The following is a 20,784-nucleotide window of genomic DNA, read 5'->3' on the forward strand; positions in this document are numbered from 1 at the left end:
TGTCAGTACTACTACTATGATACCAAACTTGTATAGAGTTTTCTTTGCTGTACTACTTGCACTTTTCTTTTTTTTACGATCTTTAATTTTTTTAAATTATTTTCTCCATTTTTTCCGCACAATAACTATTTTTCTGTCGACATAGTTATGATGGCCCATTTTGTGTGGTATCTCCTGTTTCCTTTGGTACCATTTTTGCATACAATTGACTTTTTGATTGCTTCATTACATTTTTTCTCGGAGATGGGGTGACCAAAAAAAGTGCATTTCTGGCGTTTTCTTTATTTTTTTCGGACCACGTTCACCGTGCGGGGTAAATAATGCATTACGTTGATAGATCAGACTTTTACGGACGCAGCGATACCAAACACGTATTTTTGGTTTGTTTTGATTTTTTATTAACTTTTATTACTTTTTTTTAAAAATAATTAGTAAAAACTTTTTTGTTCTTATTTTTACACTTTCTTTTAGTCCTCCTAGAGGACCACAACCAGCGATACTTTGATCGCTCCTGCAGTATTACATCATACTGCATTCTGACAGGCAGCCTATCAAGCCACCCCACGGATGGCTTTATAGGTAGTATCCCAAGGCAGCCATGGGGCCTTTTAGAAGGTCCCCAGCAGCCATGACACCTGCACAGCTCCCCCGATCTCACTGCGGGGGGGCCGTACGGGACCCCCCGATCATCGTTCGGGGGACTGAAATGCAGCTGTCAGAATCGACAGCGGCATTTAAAGGGTTAATAGTCGCGATCTGCCGCACGGCGGATTCTGGCTATTGCCCGCGAGTGTCATCTGTAATAGCTGACACCCGCGCGCTGTATGAAGGGAGATCGCAGCGCTATCTCCATCCATACACGTCCTGCAACGGCAGGATGTAAACACACTATGGGGCCATCACTAAGGGGTTAATGGCAAGCGTGATATATGTGCTTGAGATACGCTGTCATACGCAGTACAAAATCGCTGACATTCGCAGCTCACCACCGACTCCACAGCGGTAACACACTGCGCAACTCACCGAGTGCTTTCCGCATACGGTTGTGTGAGCCAAGCCTAAAGGGGGCCATCCTGCTTCTGACAGGCCACATCATAGCATGCTGTGCCATTTCATCTAGGATGTCATATCAAAGACTACAAATATAACCTCTATGCATAGATTTGAGTTTCATCTAAGGTGTTATAGGGTACATTTGTACGGCAGATTTGAGGTGGAAACCACAAAATTCTACAGCAAAATCTTTGCATAAAAGTGTTTTATTAACTCTAATAGAAAACCTTGCCTTGGTCTATATCAATTACAAGGAACAAATAAAACCCGCTGTGCCCGGAATACCCCTGGCGTGCCAGGTTGTACTTATTTATTGCAATTTCTACACCTACATGACCGAGACACACTCCAGGATCCCGCTGACGCTCTCCAGCTGAGCGGGTCTTTCTGACGAACCCATTATCTGATGGCTACTAGGGACTTCAGGTGTGACAGTCTGCCCTTATCCCGGGTAGATCGGTCACACCAGGTAAGTCACCTCTGTTTTTTTAATTTTTATCTCTCTTCTATGCCCATACATATGAACAGGAGGGAAAAAAAAGGTGAAATGTCATTTCTTAAAGCGAACTAATTTCTCACTTGTTCTGAATTGCCAGAGAGAAAAATAAAAAGTCCTCGTTCTGCAGAGACCTGTAGCTATTGCTATTAATGGAGTGTGGGAAGCTAGGGTCTGGGTCTGCTGTACTTGTTTGGCTTAAGGGCCAATATCCACAGGCAGATCCGATTTGCGGAAGATCCACAAATTAGGCTGTCCGTAGGGATACATGGGTATCCGAAAATACATTAAAGCATGCGGATTTGATTTGCTGACCCTTCAGTCCTGAAAACATCACAGCATGCTCCATTTTTCTGCAGATCCCACAAGGATAGCTTCAATTGAAAATCAATGGAAGTCGTACGATCCACGACACACCTGCAGCTGACACTGCATGCATGCCACGGATCCGTGGGAAAGGAGATTAGAGAGAAGAAAAAAAAAAACCACGCACACAGCATGCACATCGGCCAGCATCCGCTGTGCTGAAGAAAGGAGACCCGGCCAGGATCCGGACAAGAAAATGTCCATGGCCGCGGGCAGGGTCGAATAGCAGAATGAATAGTTCTCATTCCCTGAAAAGATGAAGGCAGCAAAGAACAAGCGGCGCACTGGACAGGTGGCCCCGGAATGCAACATAAGCGTTAGGCCTCCCTCACACAGGGCGTTTTATACAGCGTTTAGCGCTGCCTTTTCAGCCCAGCGCTAAACGCTGTACAAGACTGCCATTCATTTCAATGGGGCTGCTCACACAGGGCTGAAAACGTAGCGCCTCCCAACGCTGCGCTTTGACAGCGATGCATGTTGTATTCTGGGGCGTTTTCAGCCCTGCGTCGCCCATTGAAATGAATGGGCAGCGGTTTTGGCACTGCTAAAAACGCGGCAACACTTGGTGCTGCGTTTTTGGCAGCGTTAACCGCTCGCCGATTTTCGGGGGTGAGGGCTTGTAATAGAAGCCCTACCCCGAAAATCAGTCCCAGCAGGCTAGAGAAAAAAAAGAAAGCAATACTCACCTAGCCGCTGCAGTCCGGGTCGCGGCCGCTGGTCTCTGCCACTGATCTGGGCTTCCTCGGCACCCCAAAGTCTATTGCCGGAGGCCAGGTTTGAGAACCTGGCCTCCGGCAATAGAGTGCTGTGATTGGTTGTCGGTGCTTGCTCGATGCCCAGTCACAGCCCTTCATTGACTGTCTCAGCCAATCAGCGCCGGCAAGCTCTGATTGGCTGAGACAGTCAATGAAGGGCTGTGATTGGGCATCGAGCAAGCACCGACAACCAATCACAGCACTCTATTGCCGGAGGCCAGGTTCTCAAACCTGGCCTCCGGCAATAGACTATGGGGTGCCGAGGAAGCCCGGATCAGCGGCAGAGACCAGGGGCCACAACCCGGACTGCAGCGGCTAGGTGAGTATAGCTTTTTTTTTTCTTTTCAGCATTCTTGGCTGCGTTTTCAGCCGAGCTGAAAACGCAGCCAAAACGCTGGCATAAAGTATGCCAGTGCTGCTGAAACGGGGCGGAATCTGCAGTAATGCAGCGTTGAAAAACGCTGCGTTTCTGCAAACGCCCTGTGTGAGGGAGGCCTTATGGTAGACAAGCTAGACGTTTCTGTGCCAGAGCGGAACCTTCATCTGGCCAATTTATGCCAGGATCAGAAATGGAAAGGGAATGGATTTTCTATAGATTTACACTGACTAAAAACCAGACAATGAAAAAGCGAGGGGAGGAAAAAAAAAAAAAAAAAAAGTGTAAACTGCCAGATGAAGGTGCTGGTCCGGCACAGAAACGCATAGCCTCTCCACAATAATGCTAGTTATATTACTGTCCCATTCCTCCAGTCAAGCTTATACATGGAGGTATTGACAGTGCCATGGATGCTGGCCGCAGCTGGAGAATTCTGCAAGCAAACGTGTTATGCCATATTGAGGTACCAATATGCCTTTACTTTTTTCTCTTTGACAACTGAAGTACATCTCTCATGCCCTGAAAAGTGTCAACGCACCCTAAACTGTTTTAGTCAAATCTCAGACCCACATTCCTACTAAATTAACTTTTGATCACCACAGACTCCTGTACATCCTAGGTTTGGGCTAGAAGAACAGCAGGAGTTAAAATTTAAAATATAGTATATAAAGTCCAAAAGCATTTCAGAAAAGTCAGACTTTTCAAGTGATCTACAACCCCAATTCCTAAAAACATTCTTCAATTTAAAAAAAAAATTCACTCATTTAGAAATTGATGGCAGCAACACATCTCCAAAAAGGTTGGAACAGGGAAAAGTGGTACTAATGTAAAACAGCTGGAGGGTCAATTTTCTACATGAGACTGTGAATGAAAAGAGGATGTTAGAGAGGCAGAGTCTCTCAGAGGCAAAGATGGTCAAAGGTTCACCAATCTGTAAAGAACTATCTAAAAATTGTGGAAGACTTTCCGAAAAATATGTGTACAGAATATCAAAAGATTCAGAGTATCTGGAGAAACTCATGTGAAGAAGGGACAAGCTCTGAGCCATCAGGGGGCGCTGTATTATATCCCGGCATGATTATGTAATGCAAATCACTGCATATTTCTTTTCAGGTCTTAATGCAATTTAGAGGAGAAAAAATAAAATTTAATTTTTCTTGCAAATATGTAATTTTAACCCTTTAATGATGCAGCCTTTTTTTCCATCTTCGTTTTTTTACTCCCTTTTTTTTTTTAAAAACGTAACTCCTTTAACTATCCATCAATGTAGCTGTATAAGGGCTTCTTTTTTTGCGGGAAGAGTTGTGTTTTTCAATGGTACAATTTAATGTACCACACGATGTATGCATTGTAGAAGCAAGACACACCGAAAGATGGCAAAAGTTGTTGTTTTTTTTTATTATTTTACTTGGTTATTCCTTATGGGCAATGTCCTCCTGTTCAGTAATCTTGGGTTTGCATACTGCAACTACCTTTTTCAAATCCCAAACATTTTTTATGGAGTCAAGCTACTAACAAACTCTTCAGAATCTTCTAGGACTACCTCTGAAACCAGGCCTTGGTGGGAGAGAGATGCGCAGGATCATTGTACTGTTGGAAAAACTTCAACTTTTATAAAGGCGGTATGACAAATTTCTACTACAATTATCTGATACTTTAGTGAATCCATCTTGCCATCCACAAGCTGCAAGTTTCCAATGCCAAAAGATGCAAAACAGCCTCAGAGCATCAACGAACCATGGCAATGCTTCACTGTAGGCAGAGTGTTTCCAGCGTATGCTTCATTCTCCTTCTACAGACATAAAGCTGATCCCATAGGCCCACACTTTTCTTGTAATTTGGGGTCAGTAGATCTGCAAATCTTGGGAGTCAGGCATCAAAACCTGTAATGCATGCCTTCCTGTCAAACTGAAGTCTCAGTTTCTGCTACCACAAAATTCTGCTACAGGTCTTTTGAAGTCACTCAAGGGTTTCTGACCACCTGCCTCCTCAGGAATCTGGTGGCAGTGGGTGATATCTTCCCTTTTCTGCCAAGTCCAGGTTGTGTAGCCAGTGTTACATTAAAGGGGTTGTCCCGCGGCAGCAAGTGGGGTTATACACTTCTGTATGGCCATATTAATGCACTTTGTAATATACATCGTGCATTAAATATGAGCCATACAGAAGTTATACACTTACCCCCTCCGGTGCTGGCGTCCCCGTCTCCATGGCGCCGACTAAAGCTGCCTTCTCCTTCCATTAGACGCGCTTGTGCTGTGCGGTCTTCTGTTGAATGGGGCCGCTCCGGAGCGGCCCCATTCAACAGAGCAGAAGACCGCACAGCACAAGCGCGTCTAATGGAAGGAGAAGGCAGCTTTAGTCGGCGCCATGGAGATGGGGACGCCAGCACCGGAGGGGGTAAGTGTATAACTTCTGTATGGCTCATATTTAATGCACGATGTATATTACAAAGTGCATTAATATGGCCATACAGAAGTGTATAACCACACTAGCTGCCGCGGGACAACCCCTTTAACTTTGAATTCGTAAATAATGATTCCAACTGTACATCAAGGAACATGCAGGGCCTTTGCTATGTTCTTGTATCTTTTTCTTTTTCCAATTATCCCCTCCTTGTAAGTAACTGGACCACTCTCAACTTACCTGCACTATAGTTTTTGACTGCATGTTAAAAGTATGGTTATTTAATGTATTTCATCTTATGCACACTTGATGTAACTAATGAGGCCCTTAAATAGTTGTATCAGGGGTGCTTGAAACACTCCATTTCCAGCATTACATGTCCAATCGCTGGGACCCCTCCTGATCAAGAGCATAGGGTTCCCATGCATCTTTGAATGCATGGAGTGCGGCTGGGCTTGCTTCACTGCAGCTCAATTCATTTAAAATGGGACTGAGACTGCCGAGTGGTTTCTACTTGGCCATTTCTAGCAGTCCTATAAAAAAAAAAAAAGCAGCGCATATGTTTAATCAATGCTCCATTCATTCAGGAATACACAGGACCCCTGTTTCGGTGGCCAGTGGGGGTCCCAGCAGTCAGACTCGCACCTATCAGACACTTATTCCCTATGCACAGTGGAAATAAGTGTTATATTTAGCCCAACTCAATAAAGCAGATCTGGCACCAGACTATGTTGCCCAATACAAAGGCAGCATATTATGGAGACAGGTCAGCTCTCCTATTAGCCAAAATAGCACCAAAAAAGAGAGTCGGTGGTGGTTGACAGCTGGCTCTTGTGCATCTGCATTAAAAGTGAACAGTGAATCACTGTGAATAGTAACCCCATATAAAGTGCAGTTTCTTCATAAACAGTATCTCATATATTCCTTTTTAAACCTAAAGTGCAATATTCGTATACTATTATCTCGCTGTGATGCCATATTAGCACCAGTAATGTAGTAGCACACAGAGCATTTAATTGAGTTGCCATCTCTTGTACTGTAACATCTCACGTTCCGTTATATTACTGGTACTTATTATAGTTCGCATAACAGCAGCTTACCAACACTAATGGCAGCACAGCAAGATTATAGCAACACAAGATCGCCATTTGTAATCGCTACTAATTCAGTAAGAAGCAAAACCCATAGGCAATCAGTAGGAGAAGAAACTTACAGGTACAACATACACTGAAAACGTTATAAGTCATCCAAGGTTTTTCAACCTAGGAGCCTAATATACATAAAATCAGTAAATATTAAAAAAAATACATAAAAAATTAAATGGAGATTAAAATAAAAAATGGTCATTATGGTACAAATCAAGATTTAACATTTTTAGGCTGTATCGCCCAGTGGAGACCAGCTGTTATGTTTTCCATACACTGCACACAAAGACAGCAGTTTACCCATTTCTCTCATACAAATACAGCATCAGCATGAAGGACAATGTACAGCAGTACAGAGCAGTGTGGGTGTGAATTCAGCATTGAGGGAAGATAAAACACTTACTATACACTGCAGCAAAGTCGGTGTGAGTTTATTTGCCAGTCTACCTCCAGCAGCTCTATATCCCCCCCTCCCATTTTTTCACAGAGGTCTATGTGGCAGCATAGGCAGGACCCACCCCATTTCCTGTAATCTTGTTCTCTCTGCTACCAAAAACAGATTTCACATGAGTGGATAGTAAGTTAGAAGGAACTGAGACACCTAATGGCCAGCACCGCAGAGAGATTTTGGAAGCAAAAACAAAATTTCAGGTAAACAAAGTACACTTTTGCTAGTTATCCCATAAGCAAAGGTTTGTTGAAAAAGTAGTTGAACATTTAAAGTGCATCTATCATGCTGCAGTCCAGCACTCTTCAATGATGTCCCTTTTTCCTCTTGTTTCCCTGTAAAGGTTCTTGGTTTCAGTTCCCAGAGCTGTGAATGTGTCAGTGTGCCGTTTTCACTGCTTACTGTCAAGAGGGTCACAATTGATTGACAGTGATCAGTGATGACCACCCACTAAACATATTCACAGCCAAACCAAGAAGAGCCCATACAGAAAAACAGGGTTGAATAGAAGAGAAAGACATTGTTGCAGTCAGTGGGGCGTGGCTGCAAAACTATGCAGCTGGCCCCACTGACATGAGGATTTGACAGGTCCATTTAAGTTAATTGGCTTTATTTCACAAACTTTTCTGCAATAGTATTATCTCGTAACAGCATTAATAACTCACCTGTACAGTAGCTGCTGTAACAGGGGACCCTGAGGCAGATGGTTGTCTGTGAGGCATCGGCTGTTTAGTAGCACCCAGCGCTCCACTCCCTGCTCCCCCGGAAATATGAGTCCTATTTGAAACATTTGAATTTTGATTTGCTCTGCTTATAGGCACATTCAAAAACGAGCTGGGAACTGTGGTCTTAATAGGCCCAGGGTGTGTAGAGTTTACAGACTTAGGAGATGGGTTGGGAGGCTTTATATGCTGGTTAGGTGGTTTTGGAGATTGGCTCTGAATTTTTGGAGGTGGACTGGAAAGTTTTGGAGAAGGAATAGGAGATGGTCCTGGAGAAGAAATAGGCATTTTTGGAGAGGAGCTTGGTTGTCTGATAACAGGCGACACCAATTTGGGCGAAGTGCTAGGGATCTTGGGAGGTACCGAAGGGTTTCTTACACCCTGAAAAACTACTGTGCCTCGAGCAGAAGGTATTGGGCTAACTGTGGGTGAAGGACGTCCAATGTTCATTCCACTTGCCAGTTTATGATGTGGAGTAGTCTGGGGAACAGGAGTACATGAACTGGATGAAGTGGGAGAAGGGGTAGGTTTGGGTGAAGGAGCCATGGTATAAGGGGACTTAAAACCTGGGTTTGAATTGTGAGAGGCAACGGTTTTTGACATTAAGTTACTAGAGGTAGAAGAGGCAGCTGTTCGAGATACTGGTGTATGCTGACTGCTCCCTGGAGACGGTGAGGAAGGTAGTCGGTAACCAACTGTTTTTTCAGGTGTCTTGATAATTGGTGATGTGGAAGAGATCTGGGGACTGCTGGTCAGGCGTACAACAGGGTTAGTATGAGATTTGCTTATTGTAGCTTGCAAAGGAGTAACATAGTTTTGTTGAATAGGTGGATTGACCTTTACAGTCTGTAAAGAAGAGTTATGCATTTGTGATGAGGAGGAAGAAACTTGGGCATGTGATGAGGACGTCAATGGCACTGAAGTGGAAGATGGTGACGTGGAAGAAGCAACACATGCTGTTTTAAGCTGAGAAGCAGAAGATGCTTTCATTTTAGCAGGTGTAGAGGACGATGATACCTCAGCTTGCAAAGACCTTTGCAATCCTTGCTGAAGCAGCTTAGCCGGCAGTGGTTCCAATGACACTTTGGGATTCTGAATGCAAGAACCTGCAATAAGCCCAGACACCACTGTTGAATGGGCTGTTGCATGATCCTGGGGCTTCTTTGGTACAGGAGTTGAGTGGCCTGCAATGAGACTAGTGGTATGTTGAGTATCAGCTTTTTTAGGACCACCCAATGGCAATTTGCTCATGATAGAAGCTAGCTTTTCTTCTCTTAGGGTAACTTTTGGCCGGGAGGTTGGGGTTTCTGTACGAGAACTGGATGATGGGCCTGATCCATTGTTTAGAACAGCCAGAGCTTCAGAAATGGAATCTAGTGACGGAGTTTTGAAAGAAAGCTGTTCATCTAAGGAGTCATCCAGGCAAATGGTCTCAGAACAAGTGGAGTTTGCAGGACCTCCGATAGGTGTTGCATTGAGAGAAAGTGTACGAGCCACAGAAGAGAGAGGAGTGGAAACCTTCTGTTCTTTTTTAGGACTTGATTCCTACAAAAAATAAATGTAAGAAATGTAGTTAAACAAGAACTAAAAAGGAAAAGTTTTCAGTAATCTTCACCCGTTTTATGCAAAATATATTGCTATCATTTCTGGAGGATACCTTCTTTAGATTTTAAGTCAACTGACAATTCTCTCTGTGCTTCACAAAAAAATCTTTTACCATTATTCTTTTAACCACCACCGATGAGAAAGCTCCCACCAGAATTAGGATGGCACAAATTAAAATGCAAGGTTTAACATTACACATCAGAACAGAAATGCTAAAATCAACTTTGTAGTAGCAAAAACAACCAAAAGCATATTTACCATTTCTCTAAAAATACAATAGTTTAAGATCAAATCGAAAGTAAACTATTAGTGTAACACAATAAATATACACATTTATTTTTAACTGTTAAAATATAAATTTAATACCTTAACTTTGGGCTTTGGGACTAAAATAACTTTCTTCTTAGCTCTAAGTAAACCAGAAAAACAAAACAAAGTTTAGTCAGCAATACTTAATTAGTAACCACAAGTTTAGTTTACCAGTTTAAAGAGAATCTGCCACCAGCTTTATGTACTGCCCTATTTGAAGGAGCCATGAGACCATGGTACTCTCGTGAGTACCCCCCCCCCCCCCATTCCCCACTGGTTGACAGATACCTCACTTTAAGACCCGTTTCACATAGGCTACAAAATCTCATCAAACGCATGTATGTGAAGCCCAGGGTTTCCAATGGGTTCTTTCACATTGGAGAGGTTTTTGTGGCCTAAATGAACCCATTGGACACCACGGGCTTCACATGCATGCATTTTGTAGCAATGATTTTATAGCCCGTGTGAAAGAGGCCTTAATGTGCACAGGGAGAAAGCTGTCAATCAGCAGTGTCTGGGTGGGCTTAGCCAACAGCTCCTGAATATATAAAACTCTAGAGAGGATATCAATGAGAGGACGTCTGCCTCACACAGCGCTTGGCTTAATCAACCTGAAAAATTTGGATTTTATGAAAACTACATCATATTGACAAGTATATGGGAGGTGGCAGATGATCAGACAGGGACTTATAGGGAAGCTAACTGCAAAGGTAGTATTTAGAGATGAGCGAGTATACTCGCTAAGGCACATTACTCGAGCGAGTAGTGCCTTAGCCGAGTATCTCCCCGCTAGTCTCAGAAGATTCGGGGGCCGGTGAGGAAAGGAGGGGAGATCTCTCTCTCTCTCTCTCTCTCCCCCTCTCCCCCCCCCCACGCAACTCACCTGTCGCCCGCGCCGCTCCCCTACTCGGCTAAGGCACTACTCGCTCAAGTAATGTGCCTTAGCGAGTATACTTGCTCATCTCTAGTAATATTCAATATGCATACGCAGTTTCCCAGAAGAGCATTGCATGCCCTGTAAGGCCTCATGTCTACGGGGAAAAAAATCAGGCCCGCTACGGATTCTCCATGAAGAATCCGTAGCGGGTCCCTCCTGTCCCGCGGACATGAGCGCTGAAAATAGGAATTTAAAAGAATTAACTCACCCGCAGCAGGGACCGGGAAGGTCTTCTCTTCCTCATGGCCGGATCTTCTTTTTCGGCCGGCGGATGAACTCGTCACGCCGGCGGCACGTCGCCAGCATGCCGCGCGCATGCGCCGGGCACATCCGCCGAGCCGAAGCAAGAAAGATCCGGCCGTGAGGAAGAGAAGACCTTCCCGGTCCGCTGCGGGTGAGTTAATTCTTTTAAATTCCTATTTTAGGTCTCCCGCGGATCTGGACGGTTTCCATAGGCTTCAATAGAAGCCCGCGGGAGCCGTCCCCGCGGGAGACCCGCACGAGAATGGAACATGGTCCAGATTTTTTCATGCTCCATTTTTTTAAAATCACTTTTATTGACCATCCGCTGGTATTTATCTACCCGCGGGTGGTCAATGCATCCCTACGGGGTGCGGATCGGCGTGCGGGAGAAGAGTTAAAATCCGCTACGGATTTTAATTCTTCTTTTGCCCGTGGGCATGAGGTCTAAGTCTCCCCATGCCTACTTGACGCTCTCCACAAGCAGAAACCGTACCCCTCCCGATAACTAACACTAAACGTGGGGTCCGTCACTACTTTATGCGGCCTTCAGATAAGACACCATAAATCTGGTGACAGATCCTTTAAAGCGGAGGTTCTGTTTTACATATGTAAAAAACCCTTCATGTGGTTGCAGACTGGTAGCGACTACTTGCTATATTTAGGGGAAAAGACCCAGAGGAATCTTCTTTAGTCAGCAATCTTTCTTTGAATTGGGCAATCAATCAAGTAGCTGTTGGCCTTTATGGTCCGTCAGGAGACTGCCCACCCTCGTGATATTGAGAATTAAGTCGGCTGAGGGAGTCTCACTTTCGGATCCGAGGTGTATCCTGAATAGATTTCAACAATTCTATAGTAGCCTGTATCAATCACAGGCTGATTATTCCTCTACAGAGCTAAATACCTACTTAGCAGACATAGTATTTCCTACATTACAAGATACTCACAAATCCCTATTAGACTCCCCTATTACGAGGGAAGAAATTGAAGAAGCAATGAAGGAGTGACAAAAGGCAAGACCCTGGGACCGGATGGACTACCGATGGTCTACTTACAATACAGAGAGGGAATCGTGCCGCACTGGCTGTCTTCATACAAATATATATTTGAGGAGGGCTGCCTTCTGGAATCCATGTCAGAGGCTAGTATTGTGCTTATTTGGTGTTGGTGGGTTGCATTATTATGGGGTTAACATAAAAAAACATTATACACAGACCAACTATATTTCCTGCATCAATGTGTTTTTACGATGCATTCTTTTTGCTACTTTTCCTAAAGCATTCACTGGTTAAGTGAAAACCAGTAAATTGCAGATTTTTGTCAGTACCTGCGACTTGGGATAATCTTAAGTGTATTCCTAAGTAACTATACAGTGTAGTCACTACAGCGCATGGAGCAGCCTTCACCCAGCAACTGCTTCTAAGCACCATGGCTGCCAGTTGATGTGAAAGTGGCCGCATCACTTAGTAGCAGGTTGCCTGGTGAGGGTTGCTCCGTGTACTGCAGTGAGGGCCTTCCAATTGCTAGGTGAGAGTAGGGGAGTGGCAGGCCAACCATCAGCTGCGAATCCACAGTGGATTTTGAGTCAAAATCTGAATTTTGACGCTGAAATGCTGCAAATTTTGCCGTGGAGTTTTCCACTGTGGAAAAGCTCTACTATTAGTTAACTTTTCATGCAGACTTTATAAGAATTGCTCTCATTTAGGCCTAACAGAAACATCTACAGTCCTCCTCAATAACCTTGCATGGCTTTGTATACTTACGGAGCAGAAGTGAGGTGATTATGTACACTGCGACTCTCTTTAAATAGCGTTCTATTTAAAAAAATAAATAAAATGTCAAAAACAATTCGCTCATAATATTAGGCATTAACAATGCAGTGAAACTGCTTATCTCTATTACCTGGACTGCATCCAACCTTTTGGCCATAATGGTTTTACTTCTGTTTCCATGAAGTTCTTCAAGTAGTCTTCTGCAGACTGAGTTTTATTGGGTTCAAGTTCATAACATCCCAGTTTAATCTTAACTAGATTACAAAGTAAATTCCTACATGAAATATGGATGGAAAAAAGTGACATGTTAATGCAAGTTGTTATTCTAGTAACATATTATATGCAGAAGGTTTACAATGCCTATGAATGTAAAGGAAAACAGGAGGTCAGGGCGTCAGGGAGTATTCATTGATCAGAGCTAGGAGTCAGTTTCTAAGTAGTATATTACCTTATTGTGTCATCCCAGTAGAACTTTTTTCTTGGTCCCATTACTCTCTTTCCAGGTTTCTCTTCATCCTCCTCCTCTGAAGGGTTCCGGTCACGATCATCATCAGCTTGATGCCTATAGGTGAAAGTAATCAAAATCAAACCAATGTAAAACATTTAAAACCACTCTTTGTAAAGTGCATGGCTGTGGCGTCACTTGTCTATCATTTTAAATTCTAGCCGTTAAATTGTAGAAATTCATTCTACTTGCACTTTCAAACTCTGGTTTTATACAAGCTACAGGTTTTTCTCACCTCAAAATCTCAGGTTCCACAGATGCAGACGTTGCCGATAAAACAATTTAGAGTCTCAACAGATGGCTTAAAAGACCCGCCAAACTTAATACTTCCCCTGCTAGACCTTTTAGAAGGCTATCATATGGAGGAAATTATTCCACCAGGGTACAGCAGAATTTCTTGCACCAAAATCTACACGACTAACATGCGGATTTTGACGTGGATTTCTGCAGCAGAAAATTCCACCCATGTAAAAGCACCCTTAACCCCTTAAGTGGCATGCCCGGAAATCTTCCGGGACGAGCTCCACTGCTGATAGTGATATAGCCCGGAAGATTTCCGGGCTATGTATCACTATGGGAGCTGCAGAGCACAATGCCACAAGCTGTGGCATTGTGCTCTGCCTGCACAGACCTACATAGAGCAGTTCAGGATTTTGAAATAAGAAGCTGAGAGATACTGCCGATCTGCGGGCAATCTCCCGCTTTTAATTTTAAACTCCTGCACTGCTTTGTTTACAGTTGCCATAGAGACCATCGGTTTGTCAGAAGCAAGCCGATCATCTCTGCGGCAGGGAGAGCTGGTGCTTGGCTGTTAGAGGACAGCCAGGCACCAGCTCTTACAGCAGAGATCAGAGAAAACCTCTGATCTCTGCTGTGTTAACCCTTTACATGCTGCAGTTTATGTGACTGCAGCATGTAAAGGGCTGACTGACAGAGGGAGCCCCCTCCCTCTGAGGACAGCCAGGCACCAGCTCTTACAGCAGTGATCAGAGAAAACCTCTGATCTCTGCTGTGTTAACTCTTTACATGCTGCAGTCTATGTGACTGCAGCATGTAAAGGGCTGTCACCATCGGGCCCCCTAAATGTGATCAGGGGGTCCTGATGGGTCTCTGTGGAAGTCCCCTAAAGGGACAATAAAAAAAAAGTTAAAAAATTATTTCAAAAATAAAAAACAAAAACACTTGTCTCTTTACTTTACAAAAAATTAAAAATAAAATTACACGTGGTATCCCTGCGTCATAATGACACAGAGAAGGAAGTTAGTACATTATTTAACCCCTTAATGACACAGCCCGTTTTCTCCCCCCCCCCCCCCCCCATTTCTTTTTTTCCTCCCCGTTAAAAAAATTATAACTCCTTTATTTATCCATCGACATAGCTGTATGAGGGCTTGTTTTTTGCGGGACGGGTTGGATTTTTCAATGGTGCTATTTAACGTACCATATAATGTACTGTAAAATGAAAAAAAATTACATTCCGCCATCTTTCAGTGCATTTTGTTTCTACGGCACACAAACTGCAACATAAACGACATGATAACTTCATTCTACGGGTCGGTACGATTACTACGATACCAAACTTGTATAGTTTTTTTTTTTTTGCTGTAGTACTTGTATTTTTTTCCAAAGACATTTAATTTTTTAAAATTATTTTCTGCTGCATCTTCTGCGCGCAATAACTTTATTTTTCCGTTAACGTACGCATAACACCTAATTGGTGTCCAACCAGCGATTTTGGCAAGGTCAAGCTAATCGGTATTTTTTCTCACTGCCTATCGGTACATGAGACTTTTTGATTGCTTTTTATTGCATTTTTCTCAGAGACCGGGTGACTGAAAGTGCATTTGTGGCGTTTTTTTTTTTGTTTTTTTTTTAGACCTATGTTCACTGTACGGGGTAAATAATGCACTACTTTGATAGATCGAGGTGAATTGTCTGGAGGTTCCTGATAATGTATAAGCTGGTCCCAATTGGGACGTTTTTTGCTGATATGTTAGCCTCCCGGACGTTACTTCACACTGGCAGACCTAGTCAGTATATGCTGGCTGTCCACTTAAGTAGGGCTGATACCGCCCACTTGGGCGGGGCCCTCTATCTATCCTAAAATGTCTCAAAGTTTATGCATGGGCTATATGTATTAAAAAGGACCTGTGCATACCATTAAGAGACTGTAGTCTATAAAAACCTAACCTGTCCTGATGAAACAGTGTGTTATTTACACTGCAGAAACGCGTCGACAGAAGTCATATCAGACAGACAGAAGATAGAAAGCGATAGAAAGTATAATCAATAGACAAAGTGATAGTAACTATATTAAGATAGAAAGCACTAATTGACAGCAGTGTTACTTCAATAAGTTTGGTGCTGCCAGTCTTTTTCTCGTGGTTTAGGGTATTATTACTAACCTTACTATATGCCCTTAAACCACTTGGGTCGCAAACAAGTGCTTAAATGTGTCTACATCTGGCAGACTTCCATTATTTACCGATAGGCAGTGAGAAAAAATACCGATTAGCTTGACCTTGCCAAAATCGCTGGTTGGACACCAATTAGGTGTTATTGCATACATGACAGCGATAGGTCATCTGTGCTTTAGAATTGTCATAACATCATTTACCGCTCTATAGTGGACTATAGTATATTATTGAAATCAGTCCCTAAAATCCATGACAACATAGTATGGTAACCTGGGTGGATTAACTTATGCCCATTGAACATCTAGTATTTTTCTCTCCTTTTCCCATTTTTGTATGGTTTGCTTTTTGTTTGTACTGTCCACCTTAGATTACCTCGGATTCAGAGAGGTTTGGTTTTTTAATCTATCTATAATAAAAGTTATATTTTAGCTTAAGGCCTTCGTCAGTGATTACGGCTCTTGGAATGTGGTGACACAAAGGCAAACCTTTTAAAAAAAAAAAAATGTTTTAAATGTACAAAAATAGCAACTCTGAAAAAAAAACTGTATAAACTCAGTATCGCCGGAATCATGCCGACTCAGAGAACGTTATCACATTATTTATTCTGCACGCTGAACGCCGTAAAAATGAAATCCAAAAAACAAAAAGGCAGAATTTCTTTTTTTTCCCCCAATCTCCCCACAAATTTTTTTACAAAAGTTATGCAATACATTATATATACCCAAAAATGATGCCATCAAAAAGTACAACTTGTCCCGCAAAAAACAAGCCCTCATATGGCTGTGTCAATGTAAGAATGAAAAAGTTATGGCGCTTGGAACGCAACTGCAAAATGAGTTGAAATTAAATGATTAGACCATTTAAAAAAAACCTGCCCTGGTGGGCACGACATGGTGGTAAGAAACCCACCACTCAAGGGGTTAATACCAGTCCCATAACTAATTTGGGGGATTGAAACCCCTCTTCCCCAGCCTTACCCCAAGACACCATAGTAGTTCTGGAATGGTTCTGGGTGCAGAGTACGCATTTTTTTTTTTCCTTTCATTTAAAATGTAACCTATCACATTCTGACAGTACCATAAACGTATAGTGCTATTAGGGGATGTGAGCAGGAGCGAAGTTAGTTTTTGTTTTTTTTCTTATACTCATCCCTTTCTTGGTACCTACGGTGCCAACCACTAATGATCAGGCATGGCACTGAAAATCCAATTCCCTTCACAATTCCATGTGCATGCTCACTCAATTTGTGGGAAAGTGCACATACGGCACTGTGAAGAGAGTCAGATTTTCAGTGTCATGTGCAATCTTCGCGCTGCCATGCCTGTAGCATGTCTTGAAAGGTCGGTAAAATGCAATTATATGGTAGTGCATTATGCTGTGAAGCGATCAGAATGATCACAGGTTCAAGCTCCCTAAAAAGTTTAATTAAAAAAAAAAAAAGAATTTTTTTATTTTTTTTAAACCCTTTACCGATATTTATAACAAAAAAAATCTAAATAAAATTTTAAAAACCTATTGCTGCATCTGTAGAAGAGACTGACCTATGTAACAAATTATTTATCATGAACAGTAGACGTCAGAAAAAAAAAAAAGATATACATCAGAATTGCGCCTTTTGGGCCCTCAGCCATCAAAAAAAGAAGTTAAATAAAAAGTGATCAAAAAAAGGGTAGGGCTTATTATTGGGGAAACACAGTACAGCGATAGAAAAATAAAAGTTACAGCTGTAACATATTTAGTAAAAACTATAAATTTGGTGTGGTTGTAAATGTCATTTTTGTTGTGTGTATGCCGTAAAAACAAGACACCCCCTAAGATGGAAGAATTGCAGGGCTTGTTTCATTTCAATCCACTTTTACAGTGTTTTTCAGTACATTATATGGTACATTAAAAAGCACTATTGAAAAATACAACTTATCCTGCAAAAAACAAGCCCTCAGACAGCAACGTTGATGAGTAATGATTTTTCGAAAGTGGAGAGGAAAAGGCAAATGGAAAAGGGGCCATGTCATTAAGGGGTTAAAATTGCTTAAGGTCCACTGTAAAAACATGCTCCAACTACAGGCAATTTTTATAAAAACTTAACACGACTAACAATAAAACTCATCATTTTAATTCTAATTTGTTTTGTTAAAACTCTGCAATTCGACAAAGACAGACGGAAGAGTTTTAGAGATGAGCGATCACCAAAATGCTCGGGTGCTCGTTACTCGGGACGAAATTATCGCGATGCTCAAGGGTTTGTTTCGAGTAACGAACCCTATTGAAGTCAATGGGCGACCCGAGCATTTTTGTATATCGCCGATGCTCGCTAAGGTTTCCATTTGTGAAAATCTGGGCAATTCAAGAAAGTGATGGGAACGACACAGAAACGGATAGGGCAGGCGAGGGGCTACATGTTGGGCTGCATCTCAAGTTCCCAGGTCCCACTATTAAGCCACAATAGCGGCAAGAGTGCCCCCCCCCCTCCCAACAACTTTTACTTCTGAAAAGCCCTCATTAGCAATGCATACCTTAGCTAAGCACCACACTACCTCCAACAAAGCACAATCACTGCCTGCATGACACTCCGCTGCCACTTCTCCTGGGTTACATGCTGCCCAACCCCCCCACACGACCCAGTGTCCACAGCGCACACCAAAGTGTCCCTGCGCAGCCTTCAGCTGCACTCATGCCACACCACCCTCATGTCTATTTATAAGTGCGTCTGCCATGAGGAGGAACCGCAGGCACACACTGCAGAGGGTTGGCACGGCTAGGCAGCGACCCTCTTTAAAAGGGGCAGGGCGATAGCCCACAATGCTGTACAGAAGCAATGAGAAATCCAATCCTGTGCCACCTCCATCTGGAGCTGCACACGTGGGCATAGCAATGGGGAACCTATGTGCCACACACTATTCATTCTGTCAAGGTGTCTGCATGCCCCAGTCAGACCGCGTTTTTTTATAAATAGTCACAGGCAGGTACAACTCCGCAATGGGAATTCCGTGTGCACCCACAGCATGGGTGGCTCCCTGGAACCCACCGGCGGTACATAAATATATCCCATTGCAGTGCCCGACACAGCTGATGTAACGTCAGCTTTTATGCAGGTGGGCAAAAAAATTAATTGGATTACACTGTAGGCGAGGGCCCCAAAAAATTGATGTACCAACAGTACTAATGTACGTCAGAAAAATTGCCCATGCCCAACCAAGAGGGCAGGTGAAACCCATTAATCGCTTTGGTTAATGTGGCTTAATTTGTAACAAGGCCTGGAGGCAGCCCAGTTAAAATAAAAATTGGTTCAGGTGAAAGTTTCAACGCTTTAATGAGCATTGAAACGTATAAAAATTGTTTACAAAAATTATATGACTGAGCCTTGTGGGCCTAAGAAAAATTGCCCGTTCGGCGTGATTACCTCAGGTTTCAGGAGGAGGAGGATGAATAGAATACACAGATTGATGAAGCAAAAAGGTCCCCGTTTTTGATGGTGATAGAGAACAATGCTTCCATCCGCGGGTGCAGCCTATGTATTGTTTAGGTATCGCTGCTGTCCGCTGGTGGAGAAGAGAAGTCTGGGGAAATCCAGGCTTTGTTCATCTTGATGAGTGTAAGCCTGTCGGCACTGTCGGTTGACAGGCGGGTACGCTTATCTGTGATGATTCCCCCAGCCGTACTAAACACCCTCTCCGACAAGACGCTAGCCGCAGGACAAGCAAGCACCTCCAGGGCATACAGCGCGAGTTCAGGCCACGTGTCCAGCTTCGATACCCAGTAGTTGTAGGGGGCAGAGGAATCACGGAGGACGGTCGTGCGATCGGCTACATACTCCCTCACCATCCTTTTACAGTGCTCCCGCCGACTCAGCCTTGACTGGGGAGCCGTGACACAGTCTTGCTGGGGAGCCAGAAAGCTGTCAAAGGCCTTAGAGAGTGTTCCCCTGCCTGTGCTGTACATGCTGCCTGATCTCTGCGCCTCCCCTGCTACCTGGCCATCGGAACTGTGCCTACGGCCACTAGCGCTGTCGGATGGGAATTTTACCATCAGTTTGTCCGCCAGGGTCCTGTGGTATAGCATCACTCTCGAACCCCTTTCCTCTTCGGGTATGAGAGTGGAAAGGTTCTCCTTATACCGTGGGTCGAGCAGTGTGTACACCCAGTAATCCGTAGTGGCCAGAATGCGTGTAACGCGAGGGTCACGAGAAAGGCATCCTAACATGAAGTCAGCCATGTGTGCCAGGGTACCTGTACGCAACACATGGCTGTCCTCACTAGGAAGATCACTTTCAGGATCCTCCTCCTCCTCCTCCGGCCATACACGCTGAAAGGATGACAGGCAAGCAGCATGGGTACCCTCAGCAGTGGGCCAAGCTGTCTCTACCCCCTCCTCCTCATCCTCCTCATGCTCCTCCTCCTCCTGAACGCGCTGAGATATAGACAGGAGGGTGCTCTGACTATCCAGCGACATACTGTCTTCCCCTGCCTCTGTTTCCGAGCGCAAAGCGTCTGCCTTTATGCTTTGCAGGGAACTTCTCAAGAGGCATAGCAGAGGAATGGTGACGCTAATGATTGCAGCATCGCCGCTCACCATCTGGGTAGACTCCTCAAAGTTTCCAAGGATCTGGCAGATGTCTGCCAACCAGGCCCACTCTTCTGTAAAGAATTGAGGAGGCTGACTCCCACTGCGCCGCCCATGTTGGAGTTGGTATTCCACTATAGCTCTACGCTGCTCATAGAGCCTGGCCAACATGTGGAGCGTAGAGTTACACCGTGTGGGCACGTCGCACAGCAGTCGGTGCACTGGCAGATGAAACCGATGTTGCAGGGTGCGCAGGGTGGCAGCGTCCGTGTGGGACTTGCGGAAATGTGCGCAGAGCCGGCGCACCTTTCGAGCAGGTCTGACAAGCGTGGGTAGCTTTTCAGAAAGCGCTGAACCACCAAATTAAAGACGTGGGCCAGGCATGGCACGTGCGTGAGGCTGCCGAGCTGCAGAGCCACCACCAGGTTACGGCCGTTGTCACACACGACCATGCCCGGTTGGAGGCTCAGCGGCGCAAGCCAGCGGTCGGTCTGCTCTGTCAGACCCTGCAGCAGTTCGTGGGCCGTGTGCCTCTTATCTCCTAAGCTGAGTAGTTTCAGCACGGCCTGCTGACGCTTGCCCACCGCTGTGCTGCCACACCGCGCGACACCGACTGCTGCCGACGTGCTGCTGCTGACACATCTTGATTGCGAGACAGAGGTTGCGGAGGAGGAG

The 20,784-nt window shown here is 44.2% G+C and overlaps 1 protein-coding gene across 2 annotated transcripts in view; it reads right to left on the minus strand.

Annotated features, from left to right (window-relative positions):
• Nucleotides 1-20,784, minus strand: part of UBN2 (ubinuclein 2) — a 58,530-nt gene that overhangs the window by 17,824 nt on the left and 19,922 nt on the right. For both annotated transcript variants that reach the window (XM_066596215.1, XM_066596214.1), the window contains 5 exons: nt 13,076-13,189; nt 12,758-12,901; nt 12,619-12,669; nt 9,736-9,778; nt 7,708-9,309 (listed from right to left, as the gene is read on the minus strand). In XM_066596215.1, coding sequence (XP_066452312.1) covers nt 7,708-9,309; nt 9,736-9,778; nt 12,619-12,669; nt 12,758-12,901; nt 13,076-13,189 — 1,954 coding nt within the window. The remainder of the gene's footprint in view (nt 1-7,707; nt 9,310-9,735; nt 9,779-12,618; nt 12,670-12,757; nt 12,902-13,075; nt 13,190-20,784) is intronic.

The sequence above is a fragment of the Eleutherodactylus coqui genome, chromosome 3 (assembly GCF_035609145.1).
Source record: "Eleutherodactylus coqui strain aEleCoq1 chromosome 3, aEleCoq1.hap1, whole genome shotgun sequence".
NCBI classification, from domain to species: domain Eukaryota; kingdom Metazoa; phylum Chordata; class Amphibia; order Anura; family Eleutherodactylidae; genus Eleutherodactylus; species Eleutherodactylus coqui.